The sequence below is a fragment of the Arvicola amphibius genome, chromosome 6 (genome assembly GCF_903992535.2).
Source record: "Arvicola amphibius chromosome 6, mArvAmp1.2, whole genome shotgun sequence".
NCBI lineage: Eukaryota > Metazoa > Chordata > Mammalia > Rodentia > Cricetidae > Arvicola > Arvicola amphibius.
In genome coordinates this window covers 17,057,519-17,077,134 of record NC_052052.2, presented here as the reverse complement: position 1 = coordinate 17,077,134, position 19,616 = coordinate 17,057,519, and the positions used below count along the sequence as shown (strand labels likewise).

General features: G+C 50.1%; 1 protein-coding gene and 1 non-coding gene across 2 annotated transcripts; one reads left to right on the top strand and one right to left on the bottom strand.

Moving 5' to 3' along the window:
- Positions 1-1,464: 1,464 nt before the first annotated feature.
- Positions 1,465-1,567, top strand: LOC119818081. The gene has a single exon (XR_005286000.1). It is a non-coding gene; the product is annotated as a U6 spliceosomal RNA (small nuclear RNA).
- Positions 1,568-3,811: 2,244 nt separating this feature from the next.
- On the bottom strand, positions 3,812-4,227 carry LOC119817695 (60S ribosomal protein L27-like). Its single transcript, XM_038335062.2, has one exon. It carries the CDS (start codon positions 4,225-4,227, stop codon positions 3,817-3,819), a length of 411 nt encoding a protein of 136 aa, XP_038190990.1. The 3' UTR covers positions 3,812-3,816.
- Between the last annotated feature and the right edge of the window lie 15,389 nt (positions 4,228-19,616).

Here is a 19,616-nt window from a genome sequence, read left to right as displayed (position 1 = left end):
TGGCAGTTGCTGTCCCATCCGGTGGCCAGTGACCAACTGGCCTTCCTCGCCCTTTGCCGCAGAACCCTTCATGCCACCCTTTCTGTCTCTGTGACTGCCTGAAGAATGGTCTGTCCCTGCCACTCTAGATTCCTTTCTCCAGCTCAGACCTCCTGTGAAGTTTGACTTCCTTCTCCTAGACTTGACCGATTTCTGGGTTCTCTGAGATCCTGCCAGATAACCTCACAAGGCATCCCGATGAGCAAGAAGGTGCCCAGGATGTTGCGGGCAGGCAGGGTTCTGAGGCCATGACTTTCCTGGGAAGGGACAAGGCGGTCAATCCTCTGGAAAGCCCAGCAGTGTGAATCCCAGGCTTGGTTTTGCTTTTGAAATTTTTTTTAACCCAGGACTTTGATTTTCTATCCCCCATGCGTTTCTGTGATAGCCGATGGACCCAACGCATGGAGCTGACCTTGTGTTTATCAACTGAAGTCTTTCCTGCTTCTGAGAGTTGACTCACCAGCCTCACGTCCGACCAGTCAAATCCTTAGGAGAACATGGCAGAGAAGGAGATTTTTCTTAAGATATGGTAAGAACGCCATAAGAATAATAATTTTCTCGAAAATAAGAATTTTCCAGAATTTTGGAATAGGGATAGAATTCAAAACAACCAGCAGGCGAGATTTGCCAACAGCCCCTCCCCTGGACCCCACCCTCAAAGCCCGCACGTGCCTTAGCCAGAGCTGAAATGTAGTGGAGAGTTAGCCCAAGTCCCAGCAATAGCGAGTGGATGAGCAGCAGTTGTGGACAACAAACACTGTGGATGAGTGGTGAGCGAATTAGCCAACCGGACAACGAGAAGGCTGCCTTCCAAGCCCTTCCCGGACTCCACGCCACGCCATCTTCTGTGGCCACCTATGTTTCTTCTCCAGACCTGCGGTCAGCTCTGGGAAGGCTCCTCACCGTGTCCACGGTGAAGCCCATGCCTGGACCAATGCTGAAGCTCTGCCTATGAAGCTGAAGCCCCACCCCCACCCCATCCTCACTCTGCGGCCCCTCCATTTTCTCCTGTACTTGAACTACTTCAGAATTCTCTCCGATAGTCACAGGGAAGCCACAAACACATTCCGAGGAACGGCCAAGGTAGTCCTGTGCTCCTCTCTCTGGTCACAGGGACACTCTCTGTTCTCCCTCTCTTCCTGCCTTTTCTGAATCTACCCCCCTTTGCCTCGATTTCCCCTCTGCTTCCAATGCTGCTTAAACCACCCATGGTTTGCAGGTTCAGCCGCCCCCCACCCCATGTGAAAGGATGGAGCCTGACACTAAAAGAGGACGTTCAGAATGAGTCCGTGTATATAAAGGCTAAGGAGAGGCAAAACTGATTAGGCATGGTAGCAAACACCCATAATCTTAGCAGTCAGGAAGCAGAGGCAAGAGGGTTGCAAGTTCAAGGCCAGCCCAAGCAGCAAGACTCTTCAAAACAGAGTGCTCGCTTTGACAGCACATCTACTAAAACTGGGGCGATACAGAGATGATTAGTATGTCCCCTGTGCCAGGAAGACATGTAAATTTATAAAGCTGAAGATTTGGGCTGGGCGTGGTGTGCATGCCTTTAACTCCACTCGGGAGACAGAAACAGGTGATCCCTGTGAATTTGAGGCCACTCCGGTCCACATTGTGAGTTCCAGAACGGCCAGCCTACACAGTGGGACCCTGTCAAGAAATAGAGTAAAAAGATAACAAAAAATCAATCCATTAGGCAAAGATCAGAACTGTGGTTCCTTTTGGGGTATAGCAATTAACTCAAAGGGGCACAAAGAGGCGAGGCTTTGGGCAGTTATCGGAAGAGTCTAGATCTCGCTTCTGGTAGTGATTGCATGGTTGGATTCATCTACCAAAGTTTATTGCTCTTCACCTCAAAGATCTATTCATTTCTCTTAGTACGAATTTAAAAATAAAAATCTTACTACCTAGACTTCCCTAGCAAGAATTCACTCTCCTGTCTCTTAATTCTGCCAAAGTGTTCTGTCTACACAGAGGTTTCCCTGCAGGAGTGAGCAGAGAGACTATTGCTCTGTTATGGGGCTTGGAATAACTTAGGATGTGACAGTAGAGGCCAGCTATTACTGCAGCAAGTTCTGGTGGCCAGATGACCCCGGTGCTGCTGTGCTCTGGCCAGCATCTGCAACCTATGGTTTCTCCACTGGACCCATCTCTCAGTTTCCCCGTTCACATGGGCGTCATCACTTCCAGTATTTGGTTATTGTGCGCAGGGCTTTGGCCGTATTCACCTGCCTTGTTTTTGTCTCCATCTTCTCCTTCCCTGGTCTTCCTCCCCTTCCCTAAGGATGGATACTTTCTGCACATGAAATCAAAGTGTTCTGCAGAAAGGGAGACCCAGTTCCTTTCCCTGCAGCCCTGACCCCACACCATCATTGCCAGTGGGTTTTGCCATCATTGCTCATTTTAAAGCAATTCTTCTTAGCAATGGAATCTCCTGAGGAGAAGCTGTGCGCTCTCCCGGGAGAAGGTAGCAGGCGGAGGTTCTTTCATTCCTGTGTATCTCTCATGCCTCAGACTTTCCGTCCTCAGCAGACACCCAAGAAGTTTTCAGGCTCCATCCTGGGAGCCACACATGACATCTTCAGTGGCCATACAGAGTCGATTCTCAGTAAACCCGAAACCTCTCCAGCCAAGAATTGTCCCTGGGTGAAACTCAGAGTCTGTGCCCAGGAAGCCAAGGCTTGGCAGAGGCACCGCCTTGCCAGGCAGAGGGTGAAGTGCAGGGGTAGCAGAGCCCCAGACTGGGTTGGGCGGCTTGTCTACCCACATAAAACTCGAGAAAGCTCTGGGACGGGATGCCTGGGTTTTACACTGTCACCATTTTGGCTGTTTACAGGACTTGTTGCTTCAGCCTTTAGACATGGTTCTCCCTAGTCCACCAGATACGACAGTCGCGGAGTTCTGCTTCTATGCCCCCCCACCAGCATTTCTAGATGACTTATGAAACCCCTGCCCATCCTGGGGACCGGTTTACATGGTGTCTGAGGAGATGGGCTATCTCAGTTCAAAATCCTTGCTGTCTCTGGGACATTGATTCTGAACTGCTAGCCACACCATCTGGGCAAAGGACCCTGGGCGCCCGTGAAGATTTTTTTGTCATCCCTTGGGAGGTAGGAAGCAAGCAAAGATGTTAAACAACTAGGAAAAAGAAAACCTGGACTCGACCCCAGGACTTCCTGACTCAGGACTATTTTCCAAGCCCTGAGATGTTGGAGCTGGGAGTAGGCTGTCTGGTTTCCTCCCCTGACCCAGGGACAGTGAACAGCAGGTTGGTGAAGGCAGAGCCCTGGCCTCTCAGAGCAGCTCAGCGACTAGCCCCTGGGTCAGGAGGCAACAAAGCCTCTCGTGTAGCTGCCCTTGGGAGGGGAGCCCAGGAGCTTCTGAGTGCTTCAGCCCAAGGAGTCAGCCACGCAGCACGGCCCAGGCCAGGTGCCAGCTGAAGGCACTGTCATCGGCCGCTCCAATTATTCCCTTTGTCTGATAATTCCAGCCATGGGTCCCCTCCCAGGGGGAAGTCATCTACCCACTCTTGCCCGAACTTGTCCTCTCTGTGGCTCCCCTAGGTGCTGAGTGACTCTCAGAATGACTGTTCCTCCCAGACCCTGCCCCTCACCTCACTTCAGGGCCACTTTTGGGTGGGGTAAGCTAAGTAGGGCTCTAGGAGGAAGGGTCCCCACTTCCTCAGTTTTCTTTTAGGCGTTCTCTCTTTTTTTATTTTTTTTATTTTTTATTTTTTTGTTTTTTAAACTTTTAATGATGTAAACAAAAATATATCTAAAAGCGAAGCTTCTGGAAAAACCATTTGTTCTTCCCTGTCTTGTATCGTTCCTCAAATTTGACCTTGGCTTCCCGCCTTGCCTTGCGTTTCAGGGCTTGGTCCCTAAAGACATCCTTGTTGACAACAGTTTTGTCCAGGGGGATGTCCACAGAGTACCTTGTGGGCATCAGGTGGTTGTAGTTATAAACCTTCACAAAGGACTTGATCTTGGATCTCTTGGCAACTTTCTTCTTGCCCATAGCAGCCGTCACTTTTCGAGGATAGTGGTCAATTCCAGCCACCAGGGCATGGCTGTAAGGGTGGTCTGAGGTGCCATCATCATTGTTCTTCACGATGACGGCTTTGCGTCCGGAGTAGCGTCCAGCCAGGACGAGCACCACTTTCCCAGGTTTCATGAACTTGTCCATTTCGACAGCGAGCCTCCGGCTCCCAGCAGAAAGGCTCTCTCTTTTTTTTTAAAGGGCAAAATTTTATTTAACCACATTTATAAAAAAAAGAATTCCTAAGTGTATGACTATAAATAATGAATTGGGTGCTTTATACTCTTTTTTGTATACATATCAAATCTGTAATTTGTATTGCAACACTCCTCAGTAGAATACTGTGGTTTCAAGAGACAGAAATCAAGACATGGAATCAGCCAGGGATGGACACACACAGATGTCCATCTGTTGATGAATAAGTCAATGAACCAAAGCTGATATGCCCATTCTTTTGGAATGTTAAGACAGGCACATGGGGCTGGAAAGATGACTCAGTGGTTAAGAGCACTGACTGCTCTTCCAGAGGACCCGGGTTCAATTCCCAGCACCCACATGAAAGCTCAGGACTGTCTGTAACTCCAGTTACAGAGGACCCAACACCCATGGCAATCAACATACATAGTAAAAATAAACTTAAAAAAAAAAGATAGGCCTGGTCTACAAGAGCTAGTGTCAGGACAGGCTCCAAAGCTACAGAGAAACCCTGTCTCGAAAAACCAAAAAAAATAAAAAATAAAAAAAAATAGGCACAGACAGAAGTAAAGTTCAACAGAACCTTTGAGACATACTAGTCAGGCTGGTGGTGTAGCTCAGTTGGTGGACTGCTTGCCTGCACTCGGGAAGCCCTGGGTTCAGTTCCCCAGCACGACATAAAAACCAGGAATAATGGCACTTGCTCGTAAGCCCAATGCACAGGAGGCAGAGACAAGAAGATCAGAAGTTCAAGGCAGCTACATAGAGTTTGAGGACAGCCTGGGCTACATCATGAGACCCTGTGTCAAAAGAAGGGAAGGAAATAAAGAAAGAAAGCTACTGGAAAGAAGACAGACACCAGAGTGAGTTCTAGAATAGCCAGGACAGTTACACAGAGAAACCCTGTATGGAAAATCCAAAAACCAAAATACAAAACAAAACAAAAAACAAAAAAAACCCAAACAAACACAGATTGAATGATGTAATAATGTTGCCCCTCCCTCCCCTCCTCCTCTTTCTTCTTCTTTTTAAGTGGGATTTCTCTGTGTAGCCCTGGTGTCCTGGAATTCATTCTGTAGACCAGGTTGGCCTCAATCTCAGGGATCCACCTGCCTCTGCCTCCCAAGGGATTAAAGCCACTGCTGCCAGGCTATGAACTGTTGTTTGTTTGTTTAGGGTTTTTGTTTGTTTGTTTTGCTCTTTTGTCTATTTTAGGCAGGTAGCCATGGCTGTCCTGGAACTAGTTCTGTAGACCAGGCTGGCTTAGAACTCACAGTGCAGACTAGGGAGATCTGTAGAGATGGGAGCAAGACTGGTGGCTCTAGGAGCTTGGGTCGGGAGGGCATGTGCAATGACTGTCTGTAGCAGTGCGGTTTCCTTGGGGTTTGGAATTAGACTGTGATGGCGGCTTCACAACCTGGTGGCTATACAAAGGCTACCGATCTCTGCTTTAAAGCAGTGAGTTTAGGGCATGGATTATGTCTCAAGGGACAATACAACACCAGTACTGTCAGAACAATAAAGTTGTGGTATGCCTATTTGATTTCCAAATTGAAATGTAAATTCTTTAAGAAAAATGTAATATTTAGGTCCTCGGATACAATAAGTATACGCAAGTGATAGCCACACGTGGCCCGTGGCTTCAGTACTGTGCAGCAGCGCTCCGAGGTTCTGAGAGGACATCCCTGGCCATCCCCAGGCAAATTCCATAGGGGCGGGAGACAGGCTGACCCTAGGACCAAGAAAGAAGCTTCTTCTCAAAGGGACCTTTTCCTCCCATGTGTCTTCGCGCCAATCTTATTGTTTCTTTCTATCAACAATTCCGTCTTGCGAGTACAGAAATCCATGCTATGGAGGGAATCTTTGAGAGGAATCTTTATTAAGCAGAATAAAGCTTCCTCTTTGTGGTGGGTTTTGATCTACCACTGAGCTACAGAGCAATCACAAAACATGGGCCGCAGGCCCGCGTGCTGCCCAGAGATTGTTTCAAGACCTGTTTGCCCACAGTCTGGTCATTCATCCTCCTCACCATCTAAAGTAGTGGGCACCTACCTAGGTCCGCTTTGCCCAAGTCCACACAATTCACTGATGAACTGGAGCATGGATCCTGATCGGCCAAAAAAGACATTTTCTTTTGCTTGACCCCACCGCAGGCCTGGGCCTGACACAGACGCTGACGGATTGCTGAGCGTGGCTCTTCTGGAACTCCTGGTCTGTCCCTATTTTGCTAGGTAACTTATCTTCTTCTCTGGCGATAGGGGAATGGGTGCTGGGCACCCAGCTCAGTGGTGTCACTATACAGGCTGCTTGTGCCTCAGTTTACCTGCTTGCCCTTTCTGAGAGCCAGGTGCAATCGCTTTTGCCAGCAGAGAGCTGGCAAATTTCCCCAAAGGCTCTTGTTAGCAGTGAGCTGAGGGTGGGACCCCAGTGTTGCCCATCCCTCTTCCTCATACAAGGCTTACTTGGGAGGGAAGTGTCCTAGCTGTCACCTCCCTCTGCAGCCCGAGGCCTCTCACAAAATGCAGCCCACAAAAAAAGGAACCTGGGCTGTGTGGGCAGGAGGGAGGCACAGGGGACAAAGGAGGGTTCAATCTGGAGTCTTGTTGGCTCCTGGCTCCTGCGGGGAGGGGGGGGGGACAGGTGAAGGCCAGAAGAGAGTTCGCTGATGGCATCTTGCTGTTCTGGGGTCGGATCTCAGCACTGATGGGATGGGCAGGCACAGGTTCAGCAGCACATTACTGTCAACAAAACCCTCTCTGAGAACTGCACAGCGATTCTAGTAGCAGGGCCTCTTGGGATAGAGAGGAGGCGAGGGGCGGGCAAATATTTTGTGGTCATGGAAAGGCAGCCACTCCTTCCCTGCGTATTTCTGTGACAGTTCCCGTGATGGCAGGAGCCGGACCTAGAAAAACAGTGGCGTGAAGTCCCATACGGGAAGGATTCTTTCTTCTTAGCTTCCCTCCCTGGGTTTGAGGGGACGTGACCCTGACACACTCTTTTAGGGTCTTACTCTAACAGAACGGAAATAACCCTGGGCATGGATTTATCAGGGATATCCTAGGCTTCACCGTTACTGATTCATTTATTTTTATTTCAAATTTTTTCCAAGTGACTGAAGGCAATATAGAAGCCAAAGTTTAAAACCATATCCCTCCACCAATCAATGCTACTACTTTAAAAAATCTTACAAACTGTTTTTCTTTTTCTTTTTCTTTTTTTTTTTGTTGTTTTGTTTTTCGAGACAGAGTTTCTCTGTGGCTTTGGAGCCTGTCCTGGAACTAGCTCTTGTAGACCAGGCTGGCCTCGAACTCACAGAGATCCACCTGCCTCTGCCTCCCGAGTGCTGGGATTAAAGGCGTGCGCCACCACCGCCCGGCTACAAACTGTTTTTCTATCCACAGATCCCCTCCCCAATCTTCCGACACACACACACACACACACACACACACACACGATCCCAAATAAGAAACCATCAAGGTTTTTAATTTTGTTTTGCTATGAACTTTCATGACCAAAGCAATAATTCTTAGGCACACCTGGTAAATTATTGATATAACCAGAAACAGTCCCACCCCCAGCCTCCTGGACTTTGTGAAGCACAGGAATTTTAAGGTGGCTGCCCAGCGAGAGTAACTCCTCCATCTTCCCTTGTTAAATGCTGCTGGTAAGTCAGGGCCCGAGATGAAAGAGTGGGTGAGCTGAGTCAGCAGGTAGTGCGCCTCACAGGCCTGCCACCTGTTTTATTGAGCATGCGCTCCTGTCAGCACCAGCGCTGAGCAAAACTACGGGAGTCTTTGTGGACTGGAATCACGTCCCTTCCCTTTGGGCTCTTCCTTCCCCTCCTCAGCTCCAGGCAGAGGAAAAAATACCTTCTGGGAAAGCAACTCAGAGATGACTTCCAGGACTTCCACCGAGGGGGAGAACATGCATTCTTCTGAGGGCTGGCGGGGTATTGGCCAACTGTGAGTGGGCCCTCTTCAAAAAAAAAAAACAAAACAATCAAAAAAACAAAAAACGTACTACATTGCAATCTATAGAGTCAACTCCCGGGCCTCTGACTGTTAAAGTGGACAAGTACCCCAGCTCCTGCCCTCTAGAGATAAGAAATGGCCACTTGGGTCCTGGGTGGTCAAGGCCGTGTTGGCTTCAGGGGGCATCTCTGGGCCCGTATCCCTTTCTCGTTCCAGCGAAGAAACACAGCTGCTCCATCCTCTCTGACACTTTGCAAGACTATAAATTACCAATAAAAGTACCAAGAGAGGACACTCAAGAGGAAGGGGCTTTTACCAAGGAACCCCCATGTCTCCGGCCTGTCTGTTAATAAGAGGCACAAGGGACCTGCATAGTCACTGGGCCCTCCTAGGTGGGGGTGGGGCCGTGGAGGGGAGGGGAGTTCACCACCCAGGCTGGCATGGATGAGCAAGGCGAGGGAGGGGACCGCCACACAGTCACCCACACATCAGAGTCAGGCTTGTTCTGGGCTACAGAGGGAAGTGGGTCACAGGGTAACATGAATTCAACACTTTGCCTAGGGAAGTGGCCCCACCCACCCACCACACTTCCCCGCCTAGGGGAAGGAAAAGAAACCCAGAAAGGACTAGTGAGAACTTCGTGTGTGTGTGTGTGTGTGTGTGTGTGTGTGTGTGTGTGTGTGTGTGTGTGTGATGTATATTGACACATTTAATTGCAGAGAGAGTAAGGAGCACAGAGGGTTGCTTCCCGACTCCACTCACACAGCAAATCCGCGGCTCTGCCCTATTGTTATTTTACAAGCGATCCTAAGGCTCACTGCAGATTCTGCACTATGGAGACTTAACATCAGCAAAACGGAAATTTCACTTTTGGATGAAACTGGAAAATGTCCCATCAGACATCACACCCAGCTTGCCCAACACCTAGAAACTCCCTAAAGCCCTGATGTTGTAGCCATACAGATAGTGACCTCCGGGCCCTTCGTCAATATAGGCTAACGACAGCAATAGAGAGGGCTGCCATCTGACCTTCGCTGACCCTTTCTGCCTCGGGCAGCTTTAAACATTTACACTACTGTTATCTAGCACTCACAATAGGCCCAGGAAGAAACCCAAGCTCAGAGAGGGGGCACTACAGTCAGGGTAGCACAGTGCCAGACAGGACCTTGCTCAGGCCGGTTGCATCTGCCTCCTAACTGTGCGATTACAACCTGATTTTTGTACTTTGGGGATATAAACCAGGCCAGAGGTTCAGGTCTCTGATCACAGAGCCCAAAAGAACTTGGATGCAATATTGAAGTCAGCATGAGGCGTGCTGGCAAGCCTTGCCTTGCTGCTCTGGAGACTGTGGGACAAGGGGATTAGATGAGATACTTCACACAAAGGGCTACTCGCATGTGCCATCAGTCAATGTGGGTTGACATGGGCTCCAGGGCACACCTAGGTGGGAGGGGCAGGGGAAGGACGCAGCAGGAACTTCCTTGATGAAAGCTGTAATTACGGTGCCTCCTGTCACACCGGGGACCCCCGGGGCATTGGGACATCTTGTGGTTCAGGGGGTCAGGTCATATCTCTGCATGGATGGGCAATCACAGGGCTTGGAGGCGGGCCAGATGGGGGTAAGCTGGAAGAATACTTGGATCTGAGTTGGGTAGCATGGCCCGTCGAGGACTGTGTACCTCAGAGACCCCATCCACAGGAAGAGGTGCTATAATCCCTTTCCTGAGAGATTGGCAGAGTGAGACAAAGCCCTCCGGTTTCTGTTCAGGTATTTATTGGTTCCCTCCCAAGAGCACATATGTAATGTCTGGATCTGAGCCAAATTCATATCAAATAACAGCTTCGCCCAGCACTACTCTTACCCAGTCAGGCTCTGGCCATGATCTGATGGCCCCATCCCAGTGGCCCAGCAGAATAGCACCTGTCTCTCAGGTCCGCACAGTGTGTCCAGGCCGGCTCAGATCCTACACGTATATTCGATTAGCCCTACTAAGTGCTGTTTTTAACTCTCTTCTTGCAAATAGGGAAACTGAGGCTCAAAGATGGCAGGTAGACTGCTCAAGAGCCAGATGGTAAAGGGCCCAGACCTCCAAGGGGTGTGTGGACATACTTGACTCCTTGCTATGTGGCTTCTCTATCCCGTGAGTATAAATGTGTTATAACCACATCTGGCAGGTGAGTGAACCGAGGGTCTGAGCCAGTGCACAAAGAGGGTCAGAGCTGTCTTCACGCTGCTGCAGCAGGCTAGCCTGTATCTGTCTGCAGCTACTGAGTATGGCCGGTGTGGTTGCAGGAAAGGGGCAGGGCAGACAGCCTCCCCTCCCACACCCACCCCGCACCATAACCCAGTGCCCTGGCTAGGAGAACCATGATGTCCCGCTTTCTGAGGTCCCACTGGCCAGACTGCAGCATGAACCCCCGGATCCTCATCCGAAGCCTGGAAACATCCAGAGAAGTCCACTGGATTCCACTCCAGGGAACGCATTCTTCTGGGTTCTGAAGGTGATTGGCTCCAGACCGTGCTGCAAGTCTTTGTTGATCCACAGCCTCCTACTCGGTTCTACACTGAGTCCACTGTGGTAGGTCTCGGGCAGATCTGAAGGGAGCACACTGACAGCATTGGCCCTTCCCACCCAGTGCAGATCTGCACTCCAAGCTCTAATCCCCATCTTTAAGTGGCTGAGGCAGGAGGAGTGTGAGTTTTAGGACAGCCTGGGCTATGTTGTGATAACACCTTGTCTCAAACAAACAAAACCCCAAGCCTGCTTTCTTTGTGTCTCTTTTATATGGAGATAAACAGATTTTTATTTTCCTTTCCCATGTCTACGAGTATATGCTCATGTGCATATATATGCATGTCTGCATGTATGTGGGTACACATGCACGCTTGTGTGGGTGCATATGTTTGTGCATGTATGTGGAAGCTGAAGCTGATGTCAGGTCACTCTTCCACCTTACTTTTGAGGCAGGGTCTCTCATTTGAACCCAGAGCTCACAGATATGGCTAGTCTCATCGGTGAGTTTGCTTAGAGAGCTCCTGGCTCCACTTTCTAAGAATTACATGTGTGCTATTAGGCCCACTCTGTTTATGTGGGTTCTTGGGGATCTGAAATCGGTCTCATGCTTTAATCACTAAGCAATCTCCCTAGTCCCAGATTTTTCTTTTGAATGAAGATGCCAGTCCTATAAATACTTTAAAATCAAAAGAATTGATCCTGAGGATGCTGAAATGATCTGACATGTCCCTGCCATCAGGGGTCACCAGAGGAGAGACATACAGGCCCATATAGTACAGCAAAGGATCCAGAAGGCTTCCAGGGGCAGAAACACTGAGCTGGGTTTGAAGGGAGTGCTTAGATGCTTAGAACCATCAAGGAATGTTCTAGAATCTAGATGGAGGGACTAGGACCCAGAGCGTGAGCTATGATGGAAGAAGATACAGAATGAGGGTGTCCTGATTTCTAGTATGGAAGATGCAGAGGCAGGAGCATGCTGTTGTCTGTCTGTCTGTCTGTCTGTCGGCAGGGTGCTGGGTTGGACTCAGGGAGCAGGTCACTTTGACACACTCTTAAGGCCAGGGACTGTGCTGGGCAGTGGGGACCAGAGTATAAACTTCATTGTCTCTGGTGCCTTGAGATCTGGGCTGGAAATTTCTTGAGTTGGGATGGAGGCGATAGGGGACAGAGAGCTGGTTTTGGAAGCCCAGAGGTAGATAAGGTGAGCGGCATCCTCACAGGCCTGGGCAGGAGGGTGGCATGGGCAGGGCAGCTCCAGGATGGACTTGAGTAGGAAGAAGGAACTGCCCAGGGGCCTAAGGACAGGAACATACTTCGGGGAAGAGGGAGTTGCTGGGCTGGGCACGGCACTGGCTGCAGGAAGGAAATGTGAGGGAATCGGCGGAAAGAATTGCTGAGAACCGGGCAGTAGAGCCCCAGGAGGAGGCTGGCTGAGAAGCCTGGGCCCAGGCTCAGAAGCTCTGAGCTGCCATCGTTTTGGTTGATCACCTCCCAAAGAGACAGGTCAGGGAGTGACTTCACCTAAGGGGGCAGCCTCTGGAGACTTGAACATGAGTTCAAGCCTAGCTGCCCCCTATGATGAATGAGTCATGTGACCGGGGACACGTGACTTTGCTCTTGAGAGCCTCAGTTTGTACCTCTGTGAAATGGGGACAGTAGCACTTGTTTTCTGGGACTGTTGTGAGAGCCAGCAGCCTGTCAGGGACAGACTCTGTGCCAGCTGGCATAGTGTATCCATTGTTTCCTTTCCAGCTGTGGTCAGGAAAGAATCTCTTTCCATCCATTTGCTGGTCTGGGCCTCTTCTCTTCGGCTTAGCCATTCCCAGGGTACTGATCTGTGCCAGGCTGTTTGCTGAGCTGGTAGGAAGGCACTGCCCTGCCCTGGGTGAGTTGCCATCCAGCCTCCCCGCCCCCATCTGTCAGCCACACTCCAGCAAGATCCAGTGGAAGAGTCCTCTGTGAGTCCCAGGTGGAGAGTGGGGACCCAGGGCCATATCAGAGATGACAGAGACCAGAGGATGGGGCCTCCCTTTCAAAAACAAAGCATTCCGATTTGGCTCTAGGTGATGAAATCATTTTATTGAGTGTTGCTTTTGATTTTAGGCTAGTTGCCTGAAGAGTCAGAGAGGGACAAATGAGCATCATGAGGGCACCAACTGAGTCGTTTCTTCCTCAATGTTCCTTCCTCGACGTTCCTTGGCTAAACTCCCCGGCATTATACAGAACACGGGGAAATCGCCAGTCTAACAATAGCTGTTTTCTGAGCACCTCCAAGTCCGGCACTATACCAGCTATTTTACAGAAACCCAACAGCCATGCCAAAGGGAGGAAACCAGATGCTGACTTCCTCAAGGTCGCCAGTGGCAGGGCATTGACACCAAGGGGTCAAGGGGCGACAGCAGCCAAACAGTCTTCCGAGAAGCTTCTGGAAGGTTGAAGTCCACAAAGTTGATGGTTGGTGGTTCCAGATCCATAGCTTCTGTTCCTACCCCACAGACTTCCCCAGAGGCTTTAGTGGCTTCTCTCCAGATTGCTTCATAGAAATATTGTATTTATAAACAAAATGCAATCATTTTGAAATCTTGATCAGCCTTGCATATGTCACCAGCTTGCTAGCTGTTTGTTTGTGGCCCTCAGACTGATCACCGTTCGCACACAGAGTAGCCAAGGCTTTACTACTCTGAGTCAAGCCCTGATGAGAGCAAACAAAGCACCATCTTTCCTTCTTTTGGCTCCCATACCACAAGTAGGAGTCCTTTGGAAGACCTACATATGTAACTCCTCACTTCCCACATTTTGGAGCCTTTTGTTGGGTGACTTTGTGGCTTCAAATGACTCTCCAGTACACTGGGGAGATAGCTCGGTCAGTAAATTTTTGTTGTTGTTCCATCCCCAGAACCCAGCACTGGTTAGCACCAGGCTAGTGAGAAATCCTGTCTCAGAAAACACAGTGTGGAAGCTGCCTGAAGACAGATGCCCTAGGTTGCGCTCTGGTTTCCACATAAACATGCTCTCAGACACCGGACACAGGACAGCAGCATACACACATACCCAAACAGCTCTCAAATGTGTGTTCTTAACTACAGGAAAATTGTGGTCCAAGAAAATGTGTGTCAGGCAAACTTCATTTACACACGAGTTAGAGCACAGGATTTCTACTAAGTGAGATGCATTGAAACAGAGCCAAATACCAGCAACAGATTGCTTGTTTGGCGAAAGTGCTGGTTTCGCTCCAAGGAGCCATGCTTCTGCATTTGCTGCATTTCAGCTGCTTCATAGGATAACTACTGCCAATAGGGCCAGAATGGGCCAGAGTGGAAATTCTTAGAAGTTCTTCTCTCTGGGCTGGCATTGTAGGTCAGTGGGAGAGTGCTTGCCTAGCATGCTGGGGGTACTGAGTTTGAACCCTAGAACAAGAAGAAAATATTTTAAGGCTGACTTCTGCCTTAGTCAGGGTTTCTGTTGCTGTGAAGAGACACCATGACCACAGCAACTCTTATAAAGGAAAACAATTTAATTGAGGTGGTGGCTTATAGTTCAGAGGTTCAGTCTATTATCATCATAGTGTGGCATGCTGGCAGACATGGTGCTGGCTACATCTTGATCAGAAGGCAACAGGAAGTGGACTGAGTGTCACATGGAGTAAAGCCCACCCCCACAGTGACACACTTCCTCCAACAAGGCCACACCTACTCCAACAAGGCCACACCCACTCTGACAAGGCCACACCTACTCCAACAAGGCCACACCTACTCCAACAAGGCTGCACCTCCTAACAGTGACATTCTTTGGGGGCCTTATTTTTTCAAACCACCACAACTTCTCGCACACATATGCAAAGACACATACGTATGATTTTAATATGTTAAAACGTTTCAAGCAAGAAAATGCAGATGTTTGCCCTCATTCTCTAATTCCACCTCCAGATAACCACTCCCCTCTTTATACTCTGATGGTTCCTCTTCAGGCTGATTTTAAAAGTACAGTATTTCTCACATTTCTGATCAATGTGATGTCATTTTGTAATCGTGCTCAGACTCACACACATTTGTACCCATAGCAAAGGCCTACACTTTTTGGAGGCTTCATGTGTCTGTACACAAGTGTGTGTGTATGTGTGTATATGTGTATGTATGTGTATATTGTGTATGTGTGCTTGTATATGTATGTGTGTATGTGTATATATGTGTGTATGTGTGTGTAAATGTGTATATGTGTGTGCATATGTGTGTGTACGTTCACATGTACTCAGAGGTCATTATTGACTGCCTTCCTCAGCAGTCACCCCCCACCTTATTATTTTGAGGCAGAGTCTCTCACTAACCTGGAGTCCATGGATTCAGATAAACTAGTGGACACCAAGTGCCACCACTCTGCCTCCCAAGTCTAGGATGACAGACATGCCTCTGCTATAGCTTTAAAGGGTTCTGGGGATGAAATCTGGGCCGTCATGCTTGTGTGGCAAGCACTTTACCAGATGAACCATCTCCTAAGTCACCAGGGTTGTTTTTACATTAACCTAAATGGGATACTACTGGCTACATTGCTTTGCTAACTCTGGAAGTCGGTACTCCCACCCCATCATCTGGATGGGAGGACTGAGGCCTTCTCATTGGCCATCTGGCCTGCCCACCCAGTCATTTCCAGGTGTTGTTTTTGGTTTTCACTTAAGAGCAAGTAGTGTGATGCTTTTGCGGTCCTTGGCCCACAGAAAGGCCCAAACATCTTCCCAAGAACCTGTGTGTGAGAACTGTACATTTATCGGGCCTTTAATTGCTTCCCCCTTCAATGAACTCTTCCCTGCTTTCCAGTCTTCACAGTTACAGGCATTTTGTTTCCTGCCCCCCCTCCCCCCGCATCCCACGCTGGGGTTAAATGCATGCCCAGCAAGCTCATAGTTGAGCTGCGTTCCCAGGCCCTACAAATACTTCTTCATGATAGCGGGGAACTATAACCGAGTCAAGATCCAAGGGCCTTAGAGGGTTTGGGCTTCTCTTCCTCCTCAAAGGGCTTTTTATCAAGAACCTGATGCCATGACTTGAAGGTCATCGGAACAGAGTCTGGGAGCACCTCCAGCCGTGTATGAGAGGAGCAGGTGCCTGAGAGAACAGGGCTGGCAGCCAGGGAATCCAACCCGCTCGCTGGCGGTGCTGTGCGTGTGGTCCCGTTCCTCCGGCCTTGTGCAAACACCCAGCTTTGTCCCTGGCTGAATAGGAAAGTCATCCCCAAATTAGCACTAATGTAAGGGTGGTTAACCCTCTTGGGAGGCCCTTTAAGAAGCACAAAAGAACTTCAGCGGCTGGGCTGTCCAGCCCAAACAGGTCTGACATGGAGACACGTGTCCAGTAGGAGCACCAAGGCCCTAGGAGACTCTACAGCAGCTCCCTGATCACCAGTAGCTCCAGGTCCCGTAGGGTCTGTTCTCCTAGGGCCATGGCAGGCCTCGGTGCCAGGAACAGGGTCTTTTGACTAGTTAAGGCTTTGAAATTAGAAAGGCCCGAGTCCAAACGTCACAGGCAGAGATACACTAAGCAAGCCCCTTCCTCCTCTGGCCTCAGTCTTCTCATCTGGACAATGGGGTGGTTATAGTAGCTACTTTAGGAGTTAAGAGGGATAATGTGAAGGGCTGTAGAGACAGCTCAATTGGTTCAGCAACTGCTCCTGCAGGGGGACCTAGTTTGGATCTCTAGGACCCATGAGCACCTATATCCCCAGTGATGAGATAGAGCCCAGCAAATCCCTGGTGCTCACTGGCCAACCAGCTTGCCCAACCAGTGAGTCCCAGGTGTAGTGAGAGACCCTGGCTCAGAATAGATATATAGATATAGATATAGATAGATAGATAGATAGATAGATAGATAGATAGATAGATAGATAGGGTGGAGAGTGGCCAAAGAAGGCCCCTAGCATCAATGCCTGATTGCCACATACAAGGGTACACAGGTGAACATGTTTATACACATATACACAAAATGATTATATGCAGTGACACAGGGCCACTTTCTGGGATGGTGGGAGAGGGCCCTTTTTTAGCCCGACTGACTAAAATCACAGGGCTACCCCCCAGTTCCATGTCACTCCCCACCCCCTGTCCTGGCATTTGTCACTTTCTGACCTGCTTCATAAACTGAGTTCTTTGGCTTCCTGTGTCTCTAGCTACACACGGGCAGAGCGGAGAGCAACCATTCAGGACGGTAATCCAAGAGTCTGACACGGGCCTGGGACACAGTGGATCCTGCTTAGCTGCTGGCGGTTTGTGATGTCTATGGCGGTTTGTGATGTCTATGGCGCAAGTGTCTGGCCTGCTCTAAGCTTCCGTGAAGAGTGGCCATCATGGGCCACTGCCGTTGGCTTTCTTTTCTCTCTCAGTGTGACTTTCAGGAACTCTGGGGCAAGGAGGTCCTACCCAGAATACCGGGCTGGGTCCATGGAGAGTCCCACCCTCCCCGGCTCCCCAGCCTGGTTCTCCTCAGTTAGGATGGAAGGCTGGTAGGCATACAGAGTCCAGAGAGCAACCTACTGCGTCTGGCTGGACGTGTAGCAACCTGTGAGTGCTGCGGCCTTGGCAGCCTGGGAGAGGCACAGGGTTGGCCTGCCCCAGGGGTCTAAGCTGAGAACTGGCTTGTCTGAGCCTGCACACCCCTAATCTGACCACTGAATCAGGGAACTGACTGAACCCCAACTTGTCCCAGGGGAACTCAGAAGCCCGTTGGCTTGAACGCTGAGGCCTCGGTCACTTCAGGCCTTGGCCTTAGCCAAATCCCTATCCGGCAAAATACCAAGTGCAAGGGTCTTTTGTGTGTGCTAGGGGTTTTGTAACCACAGGTCACCATCTCCCAGTCATGGAAAGAATTCTACTGTTCCCCAAGGGCCCAAGGGTGTCAGGCCTGCGTGAGGAGCTGAGGTGGAAGGTGAGACACAGAGTTGCGGCCCTTGCTTTGGCGCTCCCAGTCTGGCCCCAGGCAGAGGACATGAAACAAAGGGTTCCCCAAATTACAACTGGCAGGAGGCCCGGGAGGAAAAGTACAAAGGACTGTGGGTGCTTTTAATTGGCCATTGAACTAAGCTGGGTGTTCTCTGGAAGAAATGGCACTGAAGCCACACAGGAAGGGTTGTGGGTGTTAACCAAACTGAGGAACTGGGGCTGTGGTGGGTGAAGGGGATGGTGCCTCAGAAAGCGGGAACGGCATTGCGAAGGCCCACAGGCAGGCCTGATGTGCCATGTGATTTGATGGAAACCCTTAAACAACACCCAAGAGGAAACATCTCATGTTGTTGATGAGGAAACCAGGGTTCTAGAAGGTTAGCAAAGTGCCCAGGATCCACAAAGCACGCTGAGCCTGTGGGATTTTCTTGAGGATTCACCCTGAGTCACCCCGTCTCTCCAAAGACCAGGTTTGGTCACCTGTGGAAAGCATTCAGAAGTGTCAGAGTGAGGTTTTCAGGGAGGCAACTCAGGGGAGGGGTAGAGAAGAGAAGAGAGGAGGGAAGAGGAAAGGAGAGGAGGAGGGGAGGGGAGAAAAGGGGAGAGGTGGAGAGGGGAGGAGAGGGGAGGAGAGGGGAAAAGAGGAGAGAAGGGGAGAGGAGGAGAGGGGAAAGGGAGGGGAGAGGAGAGGAAAGGAGAGGAGAGGAGAGAAGGGGAGGGGAGAGGAGGAGAGAGGAGGAGAAGGAAAAAGAGGGGAGAGAAGAGGAGAGGAGAGAAGGGGAGGGGAGAGGAGGGGAGGCGAGGGAAGCTGAAACGGAGGAGAGGGAAGGGAGAAAAGGGGAGGGGTTCTCTGTCTCTGAGGTAACTTCAAAGGTAATTCTGGGATCCAGACCTTCTTTCCTTGACTCCTCTTGGAGGCTGGCCCATCTGATACACCTCTCTCAAAATGAATCACCATGCAACCCTGGCCAGATGTGCAGATACGTAAATAAATAAACCAAACATGTGGTCTGGGCCCCTCCTCCTGGAGGAGAGAAGCCTGCAGAGTGTAAACACAGGAAGAGAGCACCTCAGGATTTAGCGTATAGCATTGGCTAAAATCAGCCCACACAGGTTGACATGGGGACCGGAGCCTGGCAAGCAGACGGAGGGGAATTCCCCGGGAAGGCTTGCACGAGGCTCAGGTCACCGGCCACAGTTATTTGCTGTCCCCAGGTGAGCAGCCTCAATTTGTGATCCCATGCTGAAGAAGTTCCCATATCGGTTCACTAGGAAGTCATGCGGTGGCAAACCCCCTTGCCCCGCTTCTCAACAGGGACATGATGACTATGGCTGGTGTCTCCAGTCAGTGAGTGACACCCAGACACCCACCTGTCCCCAGGAAGCCACTCCTAGCTGGGTGAGTGTTAGGTAACTTGGCATGAACCATCCGTCTCTATGGGTCATGCATGCAATTCCCCATCTGTCCAGGTAGCCACTGTCTCCAAGATGAGAACCGTGGAGTCCTAGCCTTGCCTGCTAGTCATCAGGGAGGCCACAGTACTCTGGGTTCATAGGATAAGGCTGTGTCCAATCAGCTTCAAGACCAGCTCCTCATTTGAAAAACCCTCTAAAAAGTGAATGACTGAAGTCATTGAACACCTGAAGCAGTAAGGCTAGTTACCTTGTCCAAGATCACACGTCTAGCAGGGTGGGCCTAGGACTGGACCTGGGCATGGGGGAGCCTTGGAGCACCTTCCAAGCCTTATGCTAATACATATATGTTAGCGTGTGGTGGATGTCCTCGCCCTTCACCGGTGGGCTAGGGGATGGTCAGGCTTCCACTTCCTGTTCCTGTGAATCCAGGAAGTGCGTTGTTCCGTGTTCGCTGTCATCACATGCATTCCTTTTAGAGTCAAGGAAAACTGAAATGATCTGTTTTTAACTTAA